Below are 21,070 nucleotides of genomic sequence, written 5' to 3' on the forward strand. Positions count from 1 at the left end.
TCTTTTTGCTCAGCTAATCTAATCAAATTTGACTGTACCTTAAAATTTAACATGTGTGAACATGGCATTAACCTTAAAGCTACTGGTGTTCTGGACATAATGGTCAACAGGCTTCAGTTCCCACTCCTAAAGAATACACAGTTGTCTGTATCCTCAACAGAGGAAGTAACCCTGGATGTTGAGGTTGAGCCAACTGGAAGTGCATAACACAGACCGCCCTGCTCTCTCAGTGCAGTACAGCAGAAAAGTGTGTGTGTGTGTCTGTGTGTGTGTCCACCTACCCGGTCATTAGCACTCTCTGTAGCCTCTGTGGTCCAGCTCTGCTCCAAAGGCTGCTGACTCCCTGCATATAAATGAATAATAAAAAGAAACGTGAGCAAGAATATTAGAAAAAAAATCACTTTAAAATAGACCGGGGCAAGTGGAGTTTATGACCTGGTAGATATGTGAGTGACATACATACACACATAGAGGCAGTACCATGGCCTTGATCAACCATCTGTGTGTGTCTTGTCAGACAAATATTCCAAATATGTATTTCCTAATATTTAATAAACAAGATTACTTAATATAAACAGGGAGAATTGCATCATCGGCTTGCGTAAGTATAGATCAGTTAATCAATTCTGTTTTATTCCAGTGAGAACAGTTTGCTCTCCACTCATAATTTGGGGATAGAGGACAGCAGTGCAGATTCAGCACTGAAGCCTCCAAGAAGAAGTGATGTCAATGTGTGGGAGGTGCAAACGGGCCACAGCCACCTTCACTAAGCTAGAAAGGGCAGATGATGTTAAATTAGCTTTGGAGGGAGGTAATACATTAGGGTAATGTGATACTCTGGTCCTTGGAAAAGCCACTGGCTAGTTTAAGATGCTGTTTTATGATATTAGATGAGGAGCCAAACACAAGTTGGCAGCAGAAGTGCAGGGACAGATTGGTTGCTACATCCGCCAGCCTGTCCCTTAAAAGCACAGTTGATGTTGCTCTTACTGTCGCTACATGTCAGCAATGACAGTTCAAAAGCATGTGTGTGGTACAGACAGAGGGGGGGCAGCAGCCTCTTATCTGCACTGCAGGCAATCAAATGAGCTGCTGCTCTTTTTATCCTACTCCAGATCTTACCCTGCTGCTCATAAACTTATTATAGATCTCCAGACTTATAAGTGCAACTGGATGACAGGGTCGGGAATCTGTTTCGTGCTGGTAGAACTTTGATAGGTAAAAGAATCAGAGTATTATTAACATTAATATAAGTTGATGAATGAAAAAAATCTAAAAACACACAAAAAACTTGGGATTAATGGGCCCTCTGAGTCAGCTAAGCTAAAAAAAAAAGTGAGTAATTGATTATGCAGAATGCACTTCACAGTTCACAAGCATATGATAATAATGAGATTGGAATGAATGGTAATTATGTTTAATGAGCTAAGGATAGAAAAGGAACAGACCAGCAGGTGGTGAGGTTGTCCCGTCCCAGCGGGGAGCGAACTCAGACACAGAAACACAGCGGTGCTACAGCACAGTGATGTGTTTACAGCAGCAGCGCTGCTCCTATCTTTACACAATCACTCTTTCATTCAGCTTTTTTGCTGCAGAAGTGTGACAGAGTTGTTTTCATGGCACTGAACAATTTAAAACAGCTGCTTTGCCAAACATTATCTGACATTTCTGCAGCATTTTTCTGTGCTCGTCCCCTTGCTGCCACACCCCCCACCCTATTATGTAACTCTAATCATCTTATCTGGCTAATTACTGACCAAGTCTCTGACCTCACCTCTAAACCTCTACGTACCACTGACACTGACACTAATTCATTCTGTTTACCTAAACAGAATTTTCTATGGTTAAGAACATTTATTATATTTTCTGATTTCATGCACATGTGTTTGTTTTGCTGTACCTTGTGGCCAGGGGGAGCAGTGTCTGAGGTAGAAGATGACTTCTGGCCTCCTGGCTCCCCACTGCTGAAGGAGATCCAACAATAACAACTCCTGAGGGAGAACTCGCTCTGAGAAAAGACACAGGGTGAGAACATGGTTGACAGAGATCCTACTAATGGTTGTGTGGTTGTGCGTGTGTGTGTGTGTGTCACATTGAAGAGTAAGGATGAACATCTGTTCATCCTTACTCTTCAATCATCTTCAAACATCTACATATGTGTTCAAAAATAAGAACTTTCTTTCACTAAACAGCACAATTTCCCACTTCCTGCTCCACATCTTTAATGTTTCTCTAATCTCTCAGAGCTCTAATCTCTCTGCTTAGAGTAATATGTGAAAAATAAAAACTGACATCTCTATCCATGAAGTATTTTCCTTTTCAAAGGTTTACTTACATCAAAACCTCATCAAGATCCCACATCCCACATGTTTAAGCTGTCTATGAACAAGGACTGGCTTCGAAACAGGTTATGAGGTCATAAAGCCCACTTGCAGATATGTCTCTTAAAGACATAACATCATTGGGTGAACTCAGAAAAACAGCCATTTAAAACTCTGAACATATATATATCTATATCTTTCCAAAGAAAGGTCAAAGCATAGAAGTGTTTTCAAAAAACAAAACAAAAACACTTACAGTAAGATGCACCCATCCATCAAAGCTGAATGCACACATATAGAGACACAAGTGACACAATGCCACACACACAAACACACACAGGCACCAGTAGTGCCCTTGAGGCATGGCCTCTCAACCCACGGCAAACACTTTGACACACAATTTATACCATGCTGCTTTACAGTGTCACCCTCTAAGAAACAGTATAGTATTAGAGCCATTTATAGCCTGTCAGACCTCGCTTTCACACCACAGCGCTACACAAACACACTGTGTTGTTATGTCTGTCTCCTAGCCGACAACTATGATTGAATGAATGTGGGCCGTGCTTTAATGGAGACAACGGCTTTGAGTAGCTGCATGTGATGGACTGGTCTATTGAAGCTTACAATGGCATACGGTATATACAAGAGGCACTTAGCACTCTATTGATTTCACAAGCTTTGGTCACCATATAGTAGGTTTGTTTATAAATTGGCTTCAATGCAAGCAATCTAGGCCAGAGTCACACAGTGATTATCCTCTCATATTATACCAGATTATAACCATGGAGGCTGCCAACTGTAATTATATAAACATTGATGAGTTATAGAGTAGAGATTTAGGACTGGCTATTGAAAGCAGACAATATTAATACAAAAACATTCTAAAATTGTGTGACTGAAGGAGCAAATATGCCACTATCTCTGCAGTACAGGTCATCTGCTTAGGTCCATCACATTTATCACAGATAAATTCTTTCTGAGAAAGAATGATAATCCTCTTAGCCCCAAATGTTACTTTGTCCATCCTATCTGTATATGTATAATGGCTTTTATGAACGTCATAATATAGTAGTCTTTATTGCTCATTTTATCAGTTTAGTGGTGATGGTCCAATGACTTACCATGGCCTTTCCATACTTCAGCTAGGTGACACTCTCCCTCGCCGGCCTCCTTGCAATACTCGACCACGTCAATCACTCTGGTTGCTGGAGTAACCGGGACCTCAGTTAGCATCTGCTGGGTGTCATTGAGGTAAACCGTTAGGATCACCTGAAACCACAGAAACAAACAGGCCACTCATAATATTGAATAAGACAAAAGCCAAAGAACTCTGAAAACTAAATATCAGATGGATCAGATAACTCAGTTTCAAAGCCTGATTAATTACTTACCTATCTACTGGGTAACAAAAATAATCTTTTAGTGATAACAATTAATGAAAAACTTGTCACATTTAAGTGTTAAGCTGGCTTGTTAGTGTGACATTGCTCAGATAAAAGTCCAGAGTCAAGATTTAATCCACAATTAGACATTTCAGTAAAGTGTGGCTGAATTGTGACTCCAATGCTCAATATGAGAAGGTGATCAATACATCTGGCCAAGGAAATGTAGCAGACAGTGTTGAACAGCAACTGCTCTCAGAGACATGATATAGTCATCCATCTGACTCAACAAAATATTGACCCTAGCTTTAACTGCCTATCAATAGCTGCTTGTATACACACAGACACACAATTCTCTCTTGGCTCAAGACAAAAAAAAACAAACAAAACTTTTACTCAAAAGTCAAATGGTCAAGTTTCTCCAGTTGCTGAGACCAACAAGGTAATGAGCAATATAAATGTGCCAACTGTTTTCCTGTTAGGTTTTGATAAATTAATATTTGCATATCTGAAAAAAAAGCAATAAATAATTTAAAAACACAAGCGGGGCAGTAAAACCCCCCTGAAATCATTTTGTTATCAAATCCTCTCAATTCTGCAGCCTAAAGATTAAAACAGCAATCATAAAAGGACATCCTGTGTTATCACTGGTGATGTCACTGGTGATGTCATGTCAGATAGTCTGTCAGCAGTTGAAAAATAAATTTAGGGTAATCTGGGATAGGAGCGTACAGACACGCCACAGCACACAGATACAGATACGCTTTTAATCTGAGTGTCGCTTCTTCTTCTTCTCTCTATTTTCTGTAGACATGCCACTGGCCTGGATGCATGTACACAGACACGAGCACTCAAAATATACACTGTACACTAATCCACGTTATTCTACACACCTGTCCCAGATCATGTCAAGTAATCTCTGGTGGCATGCAGACAGACTGAGCGGGAATGCATTCTCTAAAGCTTGGATTAGGTACACACAAACAAGCATGTACTAACTCACACATGTACAAGCAAACCCTAAAATCCTGCAAACACAGCAGGGGTTTATTCTATCCAACAAACCATTTAAAGCGGGCTAATCATGCTCTCACAAGGGCTGTAACGTCTCATGAGGTCAAAAGCATCATTTGTTACATAGAAGGAGTGTGTTATAATCACATCATACAGTGTTTTTGCCATCGGAATATTCACAATTCATTAAAAAAACACCTGCATGGACAGTTCTTTAGTTATAACTCAATACAGATATACATGTGTGATTGATCATGGCTCTTCTAAATGTTGTACATTCTTGTTGCTGTTTGTATGCATTTCCTTGAGCTGTGTAACCTGTTATACTGTTAAACATATGAGTAGACCAATAAAGACTGAGAACAATCATTATAGATAAACATTTATGAAATCCTCACAGTCCTCACAGAATTCTCTGCAGTCACTTAAAGAACTGCCACAGATTATTTGTAAATTACGGAGCATATGGTAAATGTTGAGAATGTGAGGTGATGAGCTTTTAGTCAAAAATAACACAGAGGTGAGCCAAGTATACCGTTATCCTGTGTTTAGGAACATAATCTGTTCACACTTACTGTGAACTTCCAATACGGCCACACAGTCACTCTATAGATAGACCTGTGTATATAGGTCAAAAGCAGACTAAACATATCAAAGAAAATTAAAAAAAGGAGACAAAATAGTTTAAAATAATAGGTAACATAACTATTTTCTACTTTACCAAACTATGGTAAAATTGAGCATGTCCATTTTTATTGTATGCTCAAAATAAACCAGAACCTAAACTTAAATTATGAATTTACCAAATACAGTATGTGATGGCCCATAAAATCATTAGTGCGCACTAGAGCTCATATAATGAGCTCAGTGAGCGGGACTCTCTATCTCTCTCTCTCTCTGACACACACATAGAAGCAGATTGAGTTGTGGTTCCTGAAATGCCTCTGGTGCTGAATGGAGGGACTCCGGATATTTTGGGCATTAGAGGTAAAAAGAGAGCAAGAGAGAGGAGTAGGTCAGGAGTGTAATTCAAAGTTAGCCTGTCTACTACAGAAAACATGTCAATGGTCATGTTATTAGTTAGTTAGACATTTCAACACAGCATGTGAATTTCTGAGGTTAGGAGGCTGGATGGCAGAGTGTGCATTCTGTCGGCTGCAACTGGTTCCTTCTTCTGCTATAATCTACTACTGAGCTACAGTGAACTCCAACGGCTTTCCTGACATAAGTACAGTGTAATAATAACTTGTACAACTGTGTTGGTACTACTAAGAGAAAACAAAGCACTGGTGCAAGTACATTTTTCGGGGACATGCTATTTGACTAATTGTTCTTACATATAAATAAAAACGGGGCTAATATTTTCTGTCTCTCACTCACCCTTACTTTGCTTTTCCTTGATTTGTGCTTCTTCTTCAGATTCCTGCATTGGTTCAATTTGAGGTTTTTAGACAGAACCACCAGTCGCTCCAACACCAGCCCCAAAAAACGCCTCATTGGAAAACCATCGACCAAAAGCACACACAGCAGTGTGTGTGTGCATGTGTGTGTTAACAGAGACCGCAATATATGGAGAGATAATTAGCAGTGTCACAAAGAGACACTGGTGCCTTTGGAGGTGAGCGTGTGTTTGAAACGTGTGTGTGAGTGTGTGTGTGCATCCACCAGGGCAGGGAATACAAATATAAGAGTGTGTCACTGAGGGAGGAGGGAGGGAGTCGGCTTTCAGTAAATGTGAGGAGAGAGGGTGAGGAGAGGATGATGGGAGATAAGACAGAGAATGTGGACACTTTCCATGCCTGTTAGTAGGAGTAGACTGTGACTCTGAGCTAAATTTAGCTTTTATTACAAACCCACAATTGTCCTCTAATATTAAAGAGGTACTTTTGCTTTGTGGGGCCATAAAAGTCCTTCTCTGTCTGCTTCATCGGCTTCAGGGTGCAAATACTTTATTGAAAAGGTCATATAAAGCTCCAGCTGTAACATATTCAGACTTTAAATGTATAATTTAACAATTCACTCAGTAGATGAACATTTTTCTTACAATTTGGAGTTAAAAACTCTCAAAAAAATCAGCAGCAATGTAATGCATCATCACTAGATATGGGCTGGACCTACTTTTACAAAACTTGCTTTAGAGTTCTCTTACATCCTAGTGAAGTCTTTCACTGTGACAAAAAACTTGAAGGAAACTCTTCTGAGCAATATTACTTTCTAGTGGTAGTTATTAGCTGAGTAGTCAAGCATTAAAAAAGCCCCAGACAGTCTGATGCCCAAACCTTTTTTTTTAGCCTTGAGTGCAGCAGAGCCGGAGCCAGTCAGGTCACTGAGGGTCAAGACTGATGCCCTGACTTACAAAGTCATTAATGGCACGACACTTAAAAATCATTGTGCCACTTTATTTACTATTTACTGTACTCTCATGGTTTTTAGTTTGGATGTACTTATTGTAACTACAGTAGTTCTAATGTCTGATAAGTTAACTGTGATATTGTAAAGGAACAATGAAAGGGGAGGTATATGAGGAAGGTGCCTAAAAAAATGAGCATGAATATATGAGAATATCTGTACTGTTTTAACTGTGGTGTGGAGTGATGCTGTCCAGCACCAGCAGTGGTATTGCTGGAGGGCAGAGATTAGAGAAGCTACACTGATATACAGCAGCATGACTGCACTGTTACACACAGACAGGACACAGAAGGTACATTGGCAGAAGAGCTGTGCTCCTCTCCCTCTCTCTGTCACACAAGGTCACATGTTGGGTGCATGTGCTCAAACACACACAGATACCCTCCATCATCTCCACTGCATCTATTGGAGCTGGCAGGAAATCAATGGACAGATCAGGGGAAAAGAGAGGGAGACATACACTGTGTATCTGCTAAATACTGAGTATACTAAATAAACTCATCAGAAGAACAACTATAACAACAACCCCATTCACTGCTCTGCAGACTCCCGCTTACACAAATACACTCATAAATCTTCAGCATTGTGGATTTGACTGATATTTACGTCCCATAATCCTTTGCAGCTGCTGCCTGCAGTCCTGGTACTCAGCTATAACTTGTACTTAAAAAATCACAATCCAGAATACTACAAATAAAATGTACTCAATAAATTGTTATATCAAGCAACACTCAATGTAAAGTCATAATCAGATGCATCATATATATCAAAGCTATGTTTATTTGTTATTATCAGTGCTCACTAAGATGTGCTGATATCGTGTGTGTGTGTGTGAACTGTACGTCTACCCACTACATACAATACAACCACATAACTGGGATAGTAAGTCTCTCTCTCACACTCACACACACACTTTTAAAACAATGATGTCAGTTCACAATTTAAACAAACCACCTTTCAAGACAAAATGCACACACAGAGTCTGTTAGAACTGTGTCCAACAGAATGCTCATCAGCTGCTCCCAGCTGTCCACTCAGTGGACAAATAGACACATTTGTAAAAAAAAAAAGTTTGTGGCACCGCTGTGACAGCTCTTTTTTAGAGTGTTAATGTGTTGCATGTAATGCTGATATAATAAGGGTGGCTTTAGCTTTAAGTGATTCTGGATGGATGTGTTGTAGCAGTTTTGAATATGATCAGAGCATCAACCAAAATTAATGAGGTATTGCACGCTGAGGAGATAGCTCAAGAAATAGCTCAACTATTCTGTCCCTCTAGGAAGGCAGCTTCAACTGATACCTGCTAATAAAGTGGAGACATTTACACTCTAAAATAAAACATCAGCTGTGTGGTAGCACTCAGTGAGGAGAGGCTAGTTATGGGTTTTAATCCCCATGTTCATCAAAAAAATCTTTCATTTTATGAATGAAAACAAGCAGAGAGAGAGAGATATTAACCCTAAAGTCACACTGTCTACCCGTCCCGGGCTTGTGAGTGTGTGCAGTAGACCACAGTGACAGCTGAAGGTGATTTGCGTTCCAGACACCCCAGCTCCCGTTGCCCACACCCAAACACACACACAAATCAGTCAGTGCCGTCTCTATAGGAACTGCATGTGACCAGTTAAACACGAGCTTCCAGCTCACTGAGAAGGAAACAGTCCTTACACTTGGGAGCCAGTACACTGTACCTCCTACTGTATGCCTGTATATTATTTATTTTCATGGATTTTCTACTGTGTTTTTTCTCTATACATATCCGGTATCTCTACATTTTCTCCAAAACAAACTTCCTGAATGACATAGAAATTAGTCCAGATTCTGCAAAAGACAAAGAAATAATGAAAGTGAAAATGCTAATACTTACAATTAGCAAAACAGCTAATACTTTGGAGCAGCTAATACATAAATCCTGCTGACATTTCTAACTGCAATACCAACTAAATGTACAACTTTAGCACAAAATCTTTTTCACATATTGTGTTCCATTTGAAACATAATCTTGTTTATTCAATATTTTTAGTCTTTTAGTCTTTTCCCACAGTATTTTTTCCATTCACAGCCTGATGCAGAATTCCCATAACAATCAGTTTACCACTTGTTAAACTGACATATCCAAATCAAAGCACGTAACAATTTAGCATGCTATACTTTCTGTATTCATGGGAAATGTGTTGGCTGCTCAACATTTCGGATGATATCGCACTCTGTTATGCACTTGGTAAATCAATCTTGTGAGCTGCCCCCTGTTTGGGAACATGAGGGCAAAGCCATGAGAACAGCTGCCTGGGTGGAAAATACTTTCAAAGTCAATACATTCCCATCTGCAGTCTGCACGATCAAACAGGATTGTTGATAGCACCTTAAGGCAAAATACTGTCACAGGGACTGGAAGTTACAGAGCCATAAACAGTGCATTGTCAATGACACAAGCAAAACTTCATGAATTAAGGATCAAAGAGTAAAGACACCAGCCAGACACTAAGCATGAGGTCAAAGGTCAAAGTAGAAGTCTCTGTGTTTCTGTTTCTCTCAGTCTGCTGCTCTCTCTGTGCAGTAAACACATCTCTATATCTTCAGTGTATTGTCTGCAGCTGACAGCGGCCCAGCCCGGCCACAAAGAAGTGTAGTGTTTTCTGACTCTGTGTGTGTGTGTGTGTGAAAGAGAGAGTGATAAAGACAGATGAGAAGCAACAGAGGTAGAAGAGGAATAGTAATGTTTACAGTAATTCAACAATTTAACTTTTCAGATGTTTCTGATATTGTTTTTTTGTACTGTGTGTGCTTCACAGTGTTCATTAGTGCCAGAATTAATGCCAGCTATGAAAACAACTTAACTACTTGTGGATGAGCACAACATATGCAGCAAGGTATGCATGTTATTTATGCAACCGTCTTAGAGTTTGCTTCACACATGCACACATTCTACATCTACACTGTACAGGCAGCAGAAAATAAGTTCTTCAAAATAAAAGCCTCCCTAATACAAATGTTGTACAGCACCACATATTAGACCAGCCCATTTGTTAGCATCCAACCTCATGACTTTGATGTCTAAACATCTGCCTGATCACCAGATGTAATAAGTTTGCTGAAAAGTTTAGTGTACACTCCCTCACTGACTTCTTAAGAACAGGGCTTGAAGAAATATTGTACATACGGTTAGCCTTAGCTAAGACCAATAGAGCCACATGCCCTAAAGGCTTAAAATGTTTTTTATACCACATAAAAAGACAGTAGACATAACTTAAGTCGTCTTATAAAGATAAAATGGCAGATAAAGTAGTCCCGCTAAACGCTAACGCCTGGCTTAGCTAATGGTGCAGTCTTTATCTATAAAATATGTATTTTTTTGTAGTTTGGCAAAATTGTATTTAACACTAATGAAATGTATGATACATATTTAAAAATCTATTAATTCAAACTTCTCATTAGCAAAAACCGGTTGTTAGAGGCACATCCTGTTTGATGAATGAAAACTCACCGGCAACATTCCTGCGGGTCAGTCCGGAGGTCCTGTCAGAAGAAGAACTTTCTCCTCTGCCTTCCTTCTCTCTCTTTGAGTGTGTTTTTCTTTCTTTTATTATGCTTTCAGGTACTTTTCCATGAACCCTTCTTCTTCCTCCTCGTCTTCTTCGCTCCGCGCGAGTCCAGTCAGATATCCAGATGCTTGAAAAATCAAAAACTCCAGCTCCTACTTTCCTCTGTCAATCCCTCCCTCTTCCTTCCTCTCTCTCTCTCACACACTCGCGCACACACACACACACACTCTCTCTCTCTCTCTCTCTCTCTCTCTCTCGTTCTGCTGTTTTAAACACACAGAAGACATGCTACAGGATGTTTATCATAAACAGGAAGTCGCAGGCTCATTATTAAAATGTCACTGATTGCATCTTTTGATCCGCAGCGGGCGGTCCTCCGGTTTGGTCTGCGGGGTGAAGTGGGTCACACTCCCGATCATCCTTCCCATCTGCCCTCGGCCTCCTCCTCCCCTTGCTTCTCCTCCTCCTCCTCCTCCTCTTCCTCGCAGTCAATAGAATATAGGTTCTGTAAAGCACGTAGTAAAAATATGTGGCGAAACTATTACGACTGTCCTGTTTTCTAGCATGTTAATTAATGTAAGTTTGTGTAATGGCGCCCCCTTTCGGCTGTATGAGCATCAGACAAGTTTTAGGTTGCAGTCCAAGTCAATAATCAGGGGTCGCTGAGTCTCTACTTCCTCAGCGCAAAGTAATAATAATAATAATAATAATAATAATAATAATAATAATAATAATGAGTTATACCATCCACATATTTTTTTAGTAACGCCATAAAATAATAACAATCCTACATAGTGACACTCTAACATAGATCCTGGTGCTCATGACACTCATCTGCAGGACAGATAAAGTCTTCAACCATCCAAACAAAGGTGCAGTGATCAGAGTGCATCTACATCATCCACTGAAAAAAGCACAGGAGTGATTCCATATCTTAAAAATGCATTTAAAGTGTGTCTCTGTTTAAAAACAGCTCACCTCAACAAGGTGAGGTCACTCTGCGTGACAATACATCACATGTAACGGACTCTACACAATCCTGTACATACTGTAGTTCCTCATTATAGCCACAAGGGGGCAGACAAGCAAAGCTTTAACGTGTGAATAAAACTGCAGTAAACGGACCCAGAAAAACAGCTTAGCTTGGACAAGTTTTAACAAATATGTCTGAGGTATCCTCACCACCCTGTTCTCCCCCTGAAAAGCCCCCACCTCTGCAGCTCCTTCACCATGGTAAAGGCAATGGAGGTTCAGTTCCAGGGTCCCCTCGCAGCTGCCTCTGTGCTCGATCTGAGGCTGGAAGGAAAGGAGGAAAAGATATCTTATTTCATTATAGGTATTCTCTGATTACTGTGTACAGTTCTTTCCTCCAGTTGCTCTGCATTTTTGTCTTTAGGGTGGATCTAGTCTGATAGGTTGCTGAAGGTCGGGGGGGGGGCACAGCTTTTTCCAGTCATAGTTCATCTCCAACCACAACCTACGACACACCCTTGGACTGTAAACAGAGAGAGACAATATGTTGATGAAGATTCTCAGTCATCCAGGTCATCATACATAGAGAAGATTGAAGCAAGGCGTCTGGACTTGCAGAGTTTTTCTTGAAGACCTGTTTATGATAAACACATTTCCCATGAACACAGAAAGTATAGCATGCTAAATTGTTACGTGCTTTGATTTGGATATGTCAGTTTAACAAGTGGTAAACTGATTGTTATGGGAATTCTGCATCAGGCTGTGAATGGAAAAATACTGTGGGAAAAAAGTGGTGGTCAGGCAGAGGTCCAGCAGGTCACAGATGTGGTCTGGCGTGAGGTTGGTTCTCTCCTTGAGTGGGATCACCTGTGTCTCCTATTGTGGCCAACCTCTATATGGAAGAAGTGGAGAGAAGAGCCCTGAGTTCCTTTCCTGGAACCACCCCCACACACTGGTTTAGATATGTGGATGACACCTGGGTCAAAATCAAGACCAACAAAGTGGAACGGTTCACAGAACACATCAACGCAGTGGACAACAACATCAAGTTCACTCGGGAGGACACCAAGGATAACAATCTGGCCTTCTTGGACTGCACAGTACATATTGAGGAGGACAGGAGCCTCAATGTGGAAGTGTACAGGAAACCCACCCACACGGACCAGTACCTGTTGTTTGATTCACACCACCCACTGGAACACAAACTGGGAGTCATCAGGACCCTGCAGCACAGAGCACAAACTGTACCCACCAGCAGGATCTTCAACAACCATGACATCCCGGTCCATTTCAAACCTATGACAACACTGAGACAGAGACTGGTTCACCCGAAGGACAAGATTCCCAGGGAGAAACACAGCAATGTGATATATGCAGTCCAGTGCAGTGAGGAATGCTCTGATCTGTACATTGGAGAAACTAAACAACCACTCCACAGAAGAATGGCTCAGCACAGGAGAGCCACCTCCTCAGGACAAGACTCAGCTGTTCATCTCCACCTCAAAGACAAAGGACACTCCTTTGAGGACAACAATGTTCACATTTTAGACAGGGAGGAAAGGTGGTTTGAAAGAGGAGTCCAGTCCCCCTCCGGCAGTTTCATAGTCGTTAGCCAGTTGTTAGACACACCTGGCCCAGTCAGCCAGAACATCACAGGTAACTATGGAAACATTTAGTGCTATTGTTTTACCCAGACCCACCCACTGAGGTCTGTAACCACATATAAACCATGTTTCCCCACCAAACAGTTAGAACTGATGAAGCTGCTTGGATGAGCAGCGAAACGTCTTCAAGAAAAACTCTACAAGTGCAGACGCCTTACTTCAATCTTCTCTACGAGAGAGATGATACTGTATGTCAGGAGACTGTGTTCATTCATATCCAACGTTGCAGTTCATTTCATAGTTTAGAAAGCTGTCCCCTCTGTGGTCCTCACTTGTCACAGATGCTATCAAAGTGACCACAACACTTTGTGGTGATCTGTAATCTGTCTCATGGCAGTGACAACCCGAGGAAGAAGAGGGGAAGACAATGTTTCAGCTCTGAACTATAAGCATGTGTGTAAGCACAGCTCCCTGTCCCGCTGCCCATGGAGAGAAAAATAAACAAGTTTAAGCCTAAATCCCTCCATCTAAGTTTATTTTAAGACAAACAGAATAAAACTCATGTTTATCTAGAAAAAACTACAACATCCATCTCTGGGCTTTGTTCAGTGGTGACATGTTTAGCCGCATGTCATCACTCTGTCACTGTTGTGAGTTGTAGTCATTGCAGTCATGTTAGCTAGCTAACGTGGCTAGCAAGGAGCCTGAAACACCGACACCACTAAACACTTTTCTGTGAAATTTGACTTCTGAATCATTGAAGGCTACACGTTCTACTCCACACTTAAATGACATAAAGGGCTTTCAAATTTTAAAAATAAACTTTACCTTTACCGAAAAAAAAACATTTGAATCCACCAAGGGTCTTCAGAGCACTGTATATTAATTTGATCCTAAAATTAAGTGCAAACCAACAAAAACAAGCAGCATGCTGAGGACAGGCCACTTATTTGCCTAATCTTTTTATCTAACAGAGCACTGATAAAGCACACATACTAATAATAATAATAATAATAATAATAATAATAATAATAATAATAATAATAATAATAATAATAATAATAACAATAATAATAATAATAATAAATAATAATAATAATAATAATAATAAAATGCCATAAGCTATGGCAACCAAACTTAATAATATGAACCATCGGTCATAAATAAAAATTTCACTTAAACTTCTTAAACGAGTCGGTTAAGTGACGTCATCTTTCCGCGACTGTTTATGTGCAACATAGCATCATGGCGCTGTTTCCAGCTTTTGCAGAAGTAGCGAGTAACAAAACTGAAGATTCCTCCAAAGGTAATGAGTCATTCATGCAAAAAACGTTTTATTATAGATTAATATTCACCTTAGTACTCTATGGCTAGTCTCTGAGAAAAATACACCTGCTGAAACTCTATTATTCTTCTTGTTGTTATCTGTCCCATCGTCTGGTTTACGCTTAAAGCTGAATGACATAAGCTAGCTTAATGTCATATCTATAATTTACCTCTTAAATGGATCTTGAATCGTATATGTAACAAACATAAAGGAAACATATACGATTCTTGGTTACGTACACTCTGCCTTACTTTCCAGTATTTTGCTGCTTCTTCTTCCTCCTGTCTTCAGTAATGTAATTCATGACAGCTAGTTTGCATTACCATGGTTGGATGTTTTCACGTAGCATTTAGGGAGAAATCACAGCTGTAATACAGTACAGTGTTCTATAAGGACATGTATCCCTGAGTCTTTTGATTAGCATGTAACACTTTTTTGTCCACTTTCCTTTATAGATTTAGATTGGCTGACCAATAAGAGTTTTCAGAGTGGGGGTGCACTTTCTCTTCATGGTCAGTTTTTAGAGAGGACCAGCGAAAACAAGAGAGAGACGAGGTACAAATGTTTGTGATTTCTATTCTACTGCCTATGCTTAAGGATGCAGCAGCACTGCCCCTGTATTTGTACTTATACTGTTGTATACTGTATAACACTTTGGAACTTAATAACGAATGAATCGCTTTTGTAGTAGAAGTGCTGTAAGATGCAATGTTTGGACTAAACTCATAAAATAATGTTTGAATTTTGCTTGTGATAGGATTTAAGTTTGACTTTAATGTTGTATTAACCCCATTACCCCTAGTGCTGGTAGAGAGTTGAGCTCTGGAGAGGAGACTGGAGATAAGGAAGAGTGTAATATGCTACCAAGAAAGAAGAAAAAGAAGAAGAGCGAAAAGAAGAAAAAAAAGAAGAAAAAGCATAAAAAGAAGAGTGGGAAATATTCAAACAGCAGTGGATCAGACTCTGAAACCATCTACCCCAGTGATCTCAAAAGAGAAAAGGAGGCAGAAGGGTATGGACAAACACTGCTATCATACAGAGCATGTATACAGAGCAGCACTGTACTCATATTTGTATGCTTGTGTTTACATTTATGCAGAAAACAGGCTGCTCCAATAGCAACTCATTTCTCCTGGTTAGATGACATCCAGTCACCCACTGCGCATTCATTCTGTGTAGACCACAAATCAGACCCAAACAACTGGACTTACAAGTCACTGTACAGAGGACATGTAGCAAGGTAATATTTAGACTTTGTTTTTTCTTATTTGTTGAAGTTTCTGTCTCATCAGCCACCTCCCACTTCAGTGCATTACAAATATATCTCACTCAAAATGAAAAATGCCCACTGGATTCCTGAGTCTTAGGAAAACGAACGAAAAATTAATGAAAGAATTGCAACTAAAATGTTGAAACTTGTGTATGTTACAGTTATAAAAGGAGAGGCACCTCATCTTTGGGTCTGGACACTCGCAGACAGGGTATCAGCTGGGAAGATTCAGAGACGAAGAAGAAACAGAAAGCCAGTGACAGCAAGAAAGGAGCAGACAGATATTTTTCTGTGGTCAATCGGCGGCTGCTGAGGTCTGAGCCTCCTCTTCCTGTGTTATCCAAATACCCTGATGCCATCACCACCTCCTCCTTCCTCCACCTGAATGATGGTGAAGAGGAGAACAAAGGAAGAAAGACAGGTATCGAACCATCACATTCCAAACAGGACACTGGTGCAAATATTATTGTAATGTTGACAACTAACGCTCTATTACATATATGGCTACAGATGACCAGACACAGACATCAGCAGCTAATCCCCTTGGAGTGTATGACTCCTCCACAACCCTCTGGCTACAAGGTAAAGGACAGCAAGAGCAGCAAAAGCCAGACACACATACAGAGGACAGTGTTACACCCTTGGCCGGGAGGACTGAAGAGTTCAACAGACGGCTCAGAGAACATCCAACAGACACACAACTCTGGATTCAATTCATACAATACCAGGTGCGGTAAATGCTTTACACAGTGAAATGAACTGCTTAGCTTGACTCATCAGGGAATTGTACAAGTCTAAATCAACTTAGTAAACCAACATTTATCCAATAATAATAATAATAATCCATGCAATACAACTTCTAAACTTCATTACCTCTTCTCCCTTTGTAGGATGAGCTGAGTGCAGCAGTGTTTGGAGGTGAGGAGGAGCAGCAAGGTGGTGAAATGGCTGAGCGTCATAAATCTTCCTACAAAGCAGTCCTGGAGAAAAAGCTAAGCATCGCAGAGCGTGCCATAGCCACCAACCCTGTCTGCATTGCTCTGCAGCTGGAGAGGCTCAAGATCTGCCAAGAGCTCTGGGAGCCCTCAGCACTGGCTAAAGAATGGAAGAAACTGGTATGTTTGTATTGTTTCGTAAAAAAAGAAACAAAAAAAGGAGCAATTTTTTTTAAACGATCCTAATTCACACTTCATCTGTTGCATTTTAGGTATTCCTCCATCCAAACAGTGCCCCCTTGTGGAAGGAATATCTGCTTTTTACCCAGAGTTACTTTAGCAACTTTACCGTGTCAAAGGTCAATGCTGCCTATGGCAAGTGTTTAAGTACGCTCAGTGCTGTGCGGGACGGCAGCATGGTCTCTCACCCAGCTCTGCCTGGAATCGAGGAGGACATGTTGGGTAAATAACATTTATATTTATTTATTTTCTTTTATTGCATCATTTGTCTACTAACGTATTTTATGTTGTGCTTTCTTACATGCAGATATCTTCACGCAGCAGTGTCATTTCCTGCGTCAGTCTGGTCACACAGAGAAGGCCATTTCTCTGTTTCAGGCCATGATTGACTTCACTTTCTTTAAACCTGACAGTGTACGAAAACTGTCAACGAAGCAGCAGGTACACACACAGCTACAGATGAGTTTTTGGAAAATTTTAAGACTTGTTAATATGTATAAAAGACTACATTACTAAAAAGCTGCATTATATTTTACATCTGTGTGGGTACAGATTGAGTTCTTTGAGCCATTTTGGGACAGTGGGGAAGCCAGAGTTGGGGAGCTGGAGGCCAGAGGTTGGAAAGCCTGGATGGTACAACAAGAGCGAGGAGGGTGGCTACAGCCCAGTGCAGGTAAAATATACACACACATAAAGCAAGGAAGGCTTTTGTTTGAGGGGAAAAAATGGAAAATGTTTTCACAGAGGAAGAGGAAGAGGAGGAGGAGGAGGAGGAAGAGGAAGTGAAAGATAAGAGCCAGCCTCGATGGACAGTCTGGCTGGATTTGGAAGCATCTCGTGAAGCAGCTCAGTGGTTGCCCTGGAGACCTGACAAAGCCAAAGGCCAGTCAGAAGAGGACTGTGAGGACCCTGACAGACAGGTGCTGATGCAATATGTATCTGTTGAAATATGCTAAAAATAAGCCTTTAAAGACACAGTATATTACCAGCACTGTGTTCCTCTCTCTAATTTCAGGTGTTGTTTGATGACATCGGCCCATCCCTGATTTGTCTGTCTTCACCAGAGCTTCAGCTTAGTTTTATTTTGCATTTTCTGTCATTTCTGGGGCTGCCTGTAAACTCTGTGCTTACTGTCGCCCCCTGTGAGCCTGGTTGGTTTCTGGAGAGTCTTTCACTACTAACCCAAGGTAAAAACATCGTCTTTTTTATTTTAATCAACTACAAGTGTATAATGAAGAGATGAAGGCAATGACAAGTATCACGCCTCACTCCAGGTAAAGAGCACAGGCCTCTTCTGACCTCCTATGACCCACCCGAGTCTGGAGTTAACTCTGTGGGGCACATGACCACTCTCCAGGGAACAAGGAAGTGGGTGGGGCTTGGAAAGCCGGGTGAGAAGTTTGTTACCAATGTGTTCAGTACGGTACTGCCTGTCCTCCCTCCTCACCACCAAACCTTTTTATCTCTGAGCTGGATTCAATATGAAAAAGTCAAGGTAGGAGTTGGTATATGTTTTAGTGTTATTGGATCATGTTGGTCTAAGCTAACCTTGGCACCTATTTTTTTTTTGGCTTTGTGTGTCAGGTGTTGCGCTGCCTGCATAGCGGCAATAAAAAACAACTTCGCACTCAGGGAAAAAGCAGTAAGCGGATCGCCAAGCGTCTGCTCAAAGAACCAGACAACCGTTCATCACTGGTGCTGTGGCGGGAGTATGCTCATCTGGAGTGGATGCTTGGCAACCTGGACGAGGCCCGCAAAATCTTCTCCACAGCCATAACGATGGGAGGAACCAAAGGGCTGAGCAGCCCCACTCTGTGTGAGCTGTGCCTCCTGTGGTCCCAGCTGGAAGTGGAGAGTGGAGCCAAAGAGCAAGGAGGCCAACTACCTGATGTAACTGCATCCCAGGCTGTGTGCATACTGACCAGGCTGGTAGAAGGAACCTCCTCAGCCTCCTCCATTTCCCCAGTTACCATCCTTAAAGCAAGGAAATCCTACGAACAGGCTCTGACAGCCAGCTTGTCAGCACTGGACCAAAATGTTCACAATCTACAGACCAACAGAAAAGGTGTTTCTTTCTGAAAATATCTCGTGGAGGTTGTTTCTGTAGCTAGTAGTAGTTAAGTAGTTAATATCTCTTTTTTTTTATCATTTCACTAACAGGCCATGAAGACCTGAAAGGAGAGAAGCTGAAGTTGAGAGGTCTGGTTGGCTGTTTCGCTCTGTTCCAGTACCTCACTGTGAGCATTCAGGCAGCAAGCACTGTCTATAGCCAGGCCAGAGAGAGGATGGAGAACCTGCACCACTCACTAACACCTGAAACACAGCCAGACAGGGATGAAGAAACCACAACTGGAGCAAGCCAGTCTAGCCATACCAACATGCACTATGTCAACAGGCTAGCCTCTGAGTGTGAGGCAATAGCAGTGCAGCAAGCAGCGCTGCTAAGGTATCACAGCAGCATCAGTGTGCTTCCATTAGTAACACTGAGACAAAACCTGACCTCTGCCCTCTCAGCGTGCCCAAACAGCTCTCCTCTCTGGAGCATGTATGTACAGGTAAGCCCTGGTCTGAAACATAAACTGAACCAGATGAGTTTGTTGGGTATGGTGACCTGTATGTGCCCGGTTTCTCAGGTGGAGAACCGTTACTATAGTGCTGGCAAGGCCCGTCGTTTTTTTCACTCTGTAACCAGGAACAGCAGCAGTGTGATACCACGCCTCTTTGCCATTGTTGCTGAACAACAAAGGAAGCAGGTGGTGGATGCCACTCAGAGGTAAGATGAATAAAAACAATGAGTGTGTACAATGAGTGTGTAAACAAACACAACAACACAATGAAATATCATCATCAAAGGTTTCCCTGTCTAGCAAAATGTCCAAAAATATTCTCAAGATTTACCGGTTCACAATTATCAATGAATTTGTGTTACATGTTGCATCTGTCATTATAGATCTTGTTGCCATAATGATGCGTTGCCCATCCTGCCGGAGAATGGCCTGAGCAACCGTATCCGGGGACTGTTTGAAAGCACCATAGCAACAGAGATGGGGGCTCACTGTCCTTTACTTTGGAGAATGTATATTCACTTCTTGGTAAGACAGTCAACATCTTACACACACTTCATACGTCAGTCATGCTACTTTTAGTAATCCTTACATTATACATGTCTGCAGCAGTCTTAGACATGTGCTTTCTGTATGTAATGTGAAATTGTAGGTGTCAGATGGAAAAATGGATAAGGCCAGAGGGATCTTCTATAGGGCATTACAGAGTGTGCCCTGGGCAAAGGTGAGAGTTACGGATATTAAAGTAATATCTTCTGATGTCTGTCTAAATGAAATTGTTCATACTAGAAACTCCCTCTCTCTCCCTCCCTCTCTCTCCAATCAGGGCTTGTATATGGATGCAGCGCAGCTCTTTCCAGAGCATCTGCAAGAGTTTGTTGATTTGATGACAGAGAAGGAAATCCGACTGAGACTGCCATTAGAAGAGCTGGATATACTATTGGAAGACTGAACACACATTCATTCAAGAAGCGGAGTTCACTTCAATGGCTCCTCACCAGCCCACATGTTGAACTACTACTACATGGATGGCAGGACTAAGATGCACATAGTTGAACTGAGAAGTTGCAGTCCTTAGCATACAATCCACCAAATGTTGTAATTACCACAGCAAACTATTAGAATTGTATTTTAATAAATAATGTTGTGAATAAAAATGAGGTTCATTTATGAAGTCTGCTTCTGTTTAAATATCACATAAAACATGACATGTTCGTTTTTTTGTTCATCATTTCCTGGGCAAATATTGACATTATATTATTAAATTTAATTAAACGTTTAGCGCCAAAATGTTATTTACCTAAGGGGTTGTAATTACTTTTGGCCGTGTGTGTGCAAAACCTAACATCTTATTTATACATCATGTTTGTTGCTCGCAACTCTGTTGAACGACACACCTGAAAACTACCTGCAAGTTTCCACCTGCCATCTTTGTACCGACCACTACACCACAGGACATCTTGCAGACAGCAGCAGCGGGGAAAACG

General features: G+C 41.1%; 2 protein-coding genes across 5 annotated transcripts in view; one reads left to right on the top strand and one right to left on the bottom strand.

Annotated features, from left to right (window-relative positions):
- LOC114427241 (apoptosis-stimulating of p53 protein 1-like) overlaps nt 1-11,142 on the bottom strand; it is a 29,633-nt gene extending 18,491 nt beyond the window's left edge. For 3 of the 4 annotated variants that reach the window (XM_028395146.1, XM_028395148.1, XM_028395145.1), the window contains exons 1-4: nt 6,101-6,353; nt 3,446-3,593; nt 1,901-2,008; nt 282-343 (exon numbers count right to left, since the gene is read on the bottom strand). In XM_028395146.1, coding sequence (XP_028250947.1) covers nt 282-343; nt 1,901-2,008; nt 3,446-3,593; nt 6,101-6,217 — 435 coding nt within the window. In that variant the 5' untranslated portion in view covers nt 6,218-6,353. Of the gene's footprint in view, nt 1-281; nt 344-1,900; nt 2,009-3,445; nt 3,594-6,100; nt 6,354-10,613 lie in introns of those variants that run through there. The other variant, XM_028395147.1, reaches the window with a different exon arrangement.
- A 3,332-nt stretch (nt 11,143-14,474) lies between these two features.
- On the top strand, nt 14,475-20,757 carry nrde2 (NRDE-2, necessary for RNA interference, domain containing). The gene is made up of 19 exons (XM_028396467.1): nt 14,475-14,553; nt 15,030-15,129; nt 15,377-15,586; nt 15,674-15,814; nt 16,006-16,265; nt 16,355-16,572; nt 16,735-16,959; nt 17,052-17,241; nt 17,327-17,460; nt 17,572-17,692; nt 17,764-17,939; nt 18,035-18,206; nt 18,294-18,514; nt 18,604-19,084; nt 19,180-19,574; nt 19,653-19,792; nt 19,970-20,111; nt 20,236-20,307; nt 20,410-20,757. Exons 1-19 carry the CDS (start codon nt 14,493-14,495, stop codon nt 20,533-20,535), a joined length of 3,585 nt encoding a protein of 1,194 aa, XP_028252268.1. The 5' UTR covers nt 14,475-14,492; the 3' UTR covers nt 20,536-20,757.
- Nucleotides 20,758-21,070: the final 313 nt, after the last annotated feature.

This window comes from Parambassis ranga, chromosome 22 (genome assembly GCF_900634625.1).
Source record: "Parambassis ranga chromosome 22, fParRan2.1, whole genome shotgun sequence".
NCBI lineage: Eukaryota > Metazoa > Chordata > Actinopteri > Ambassidae > Parambassis > Parambassis ranga.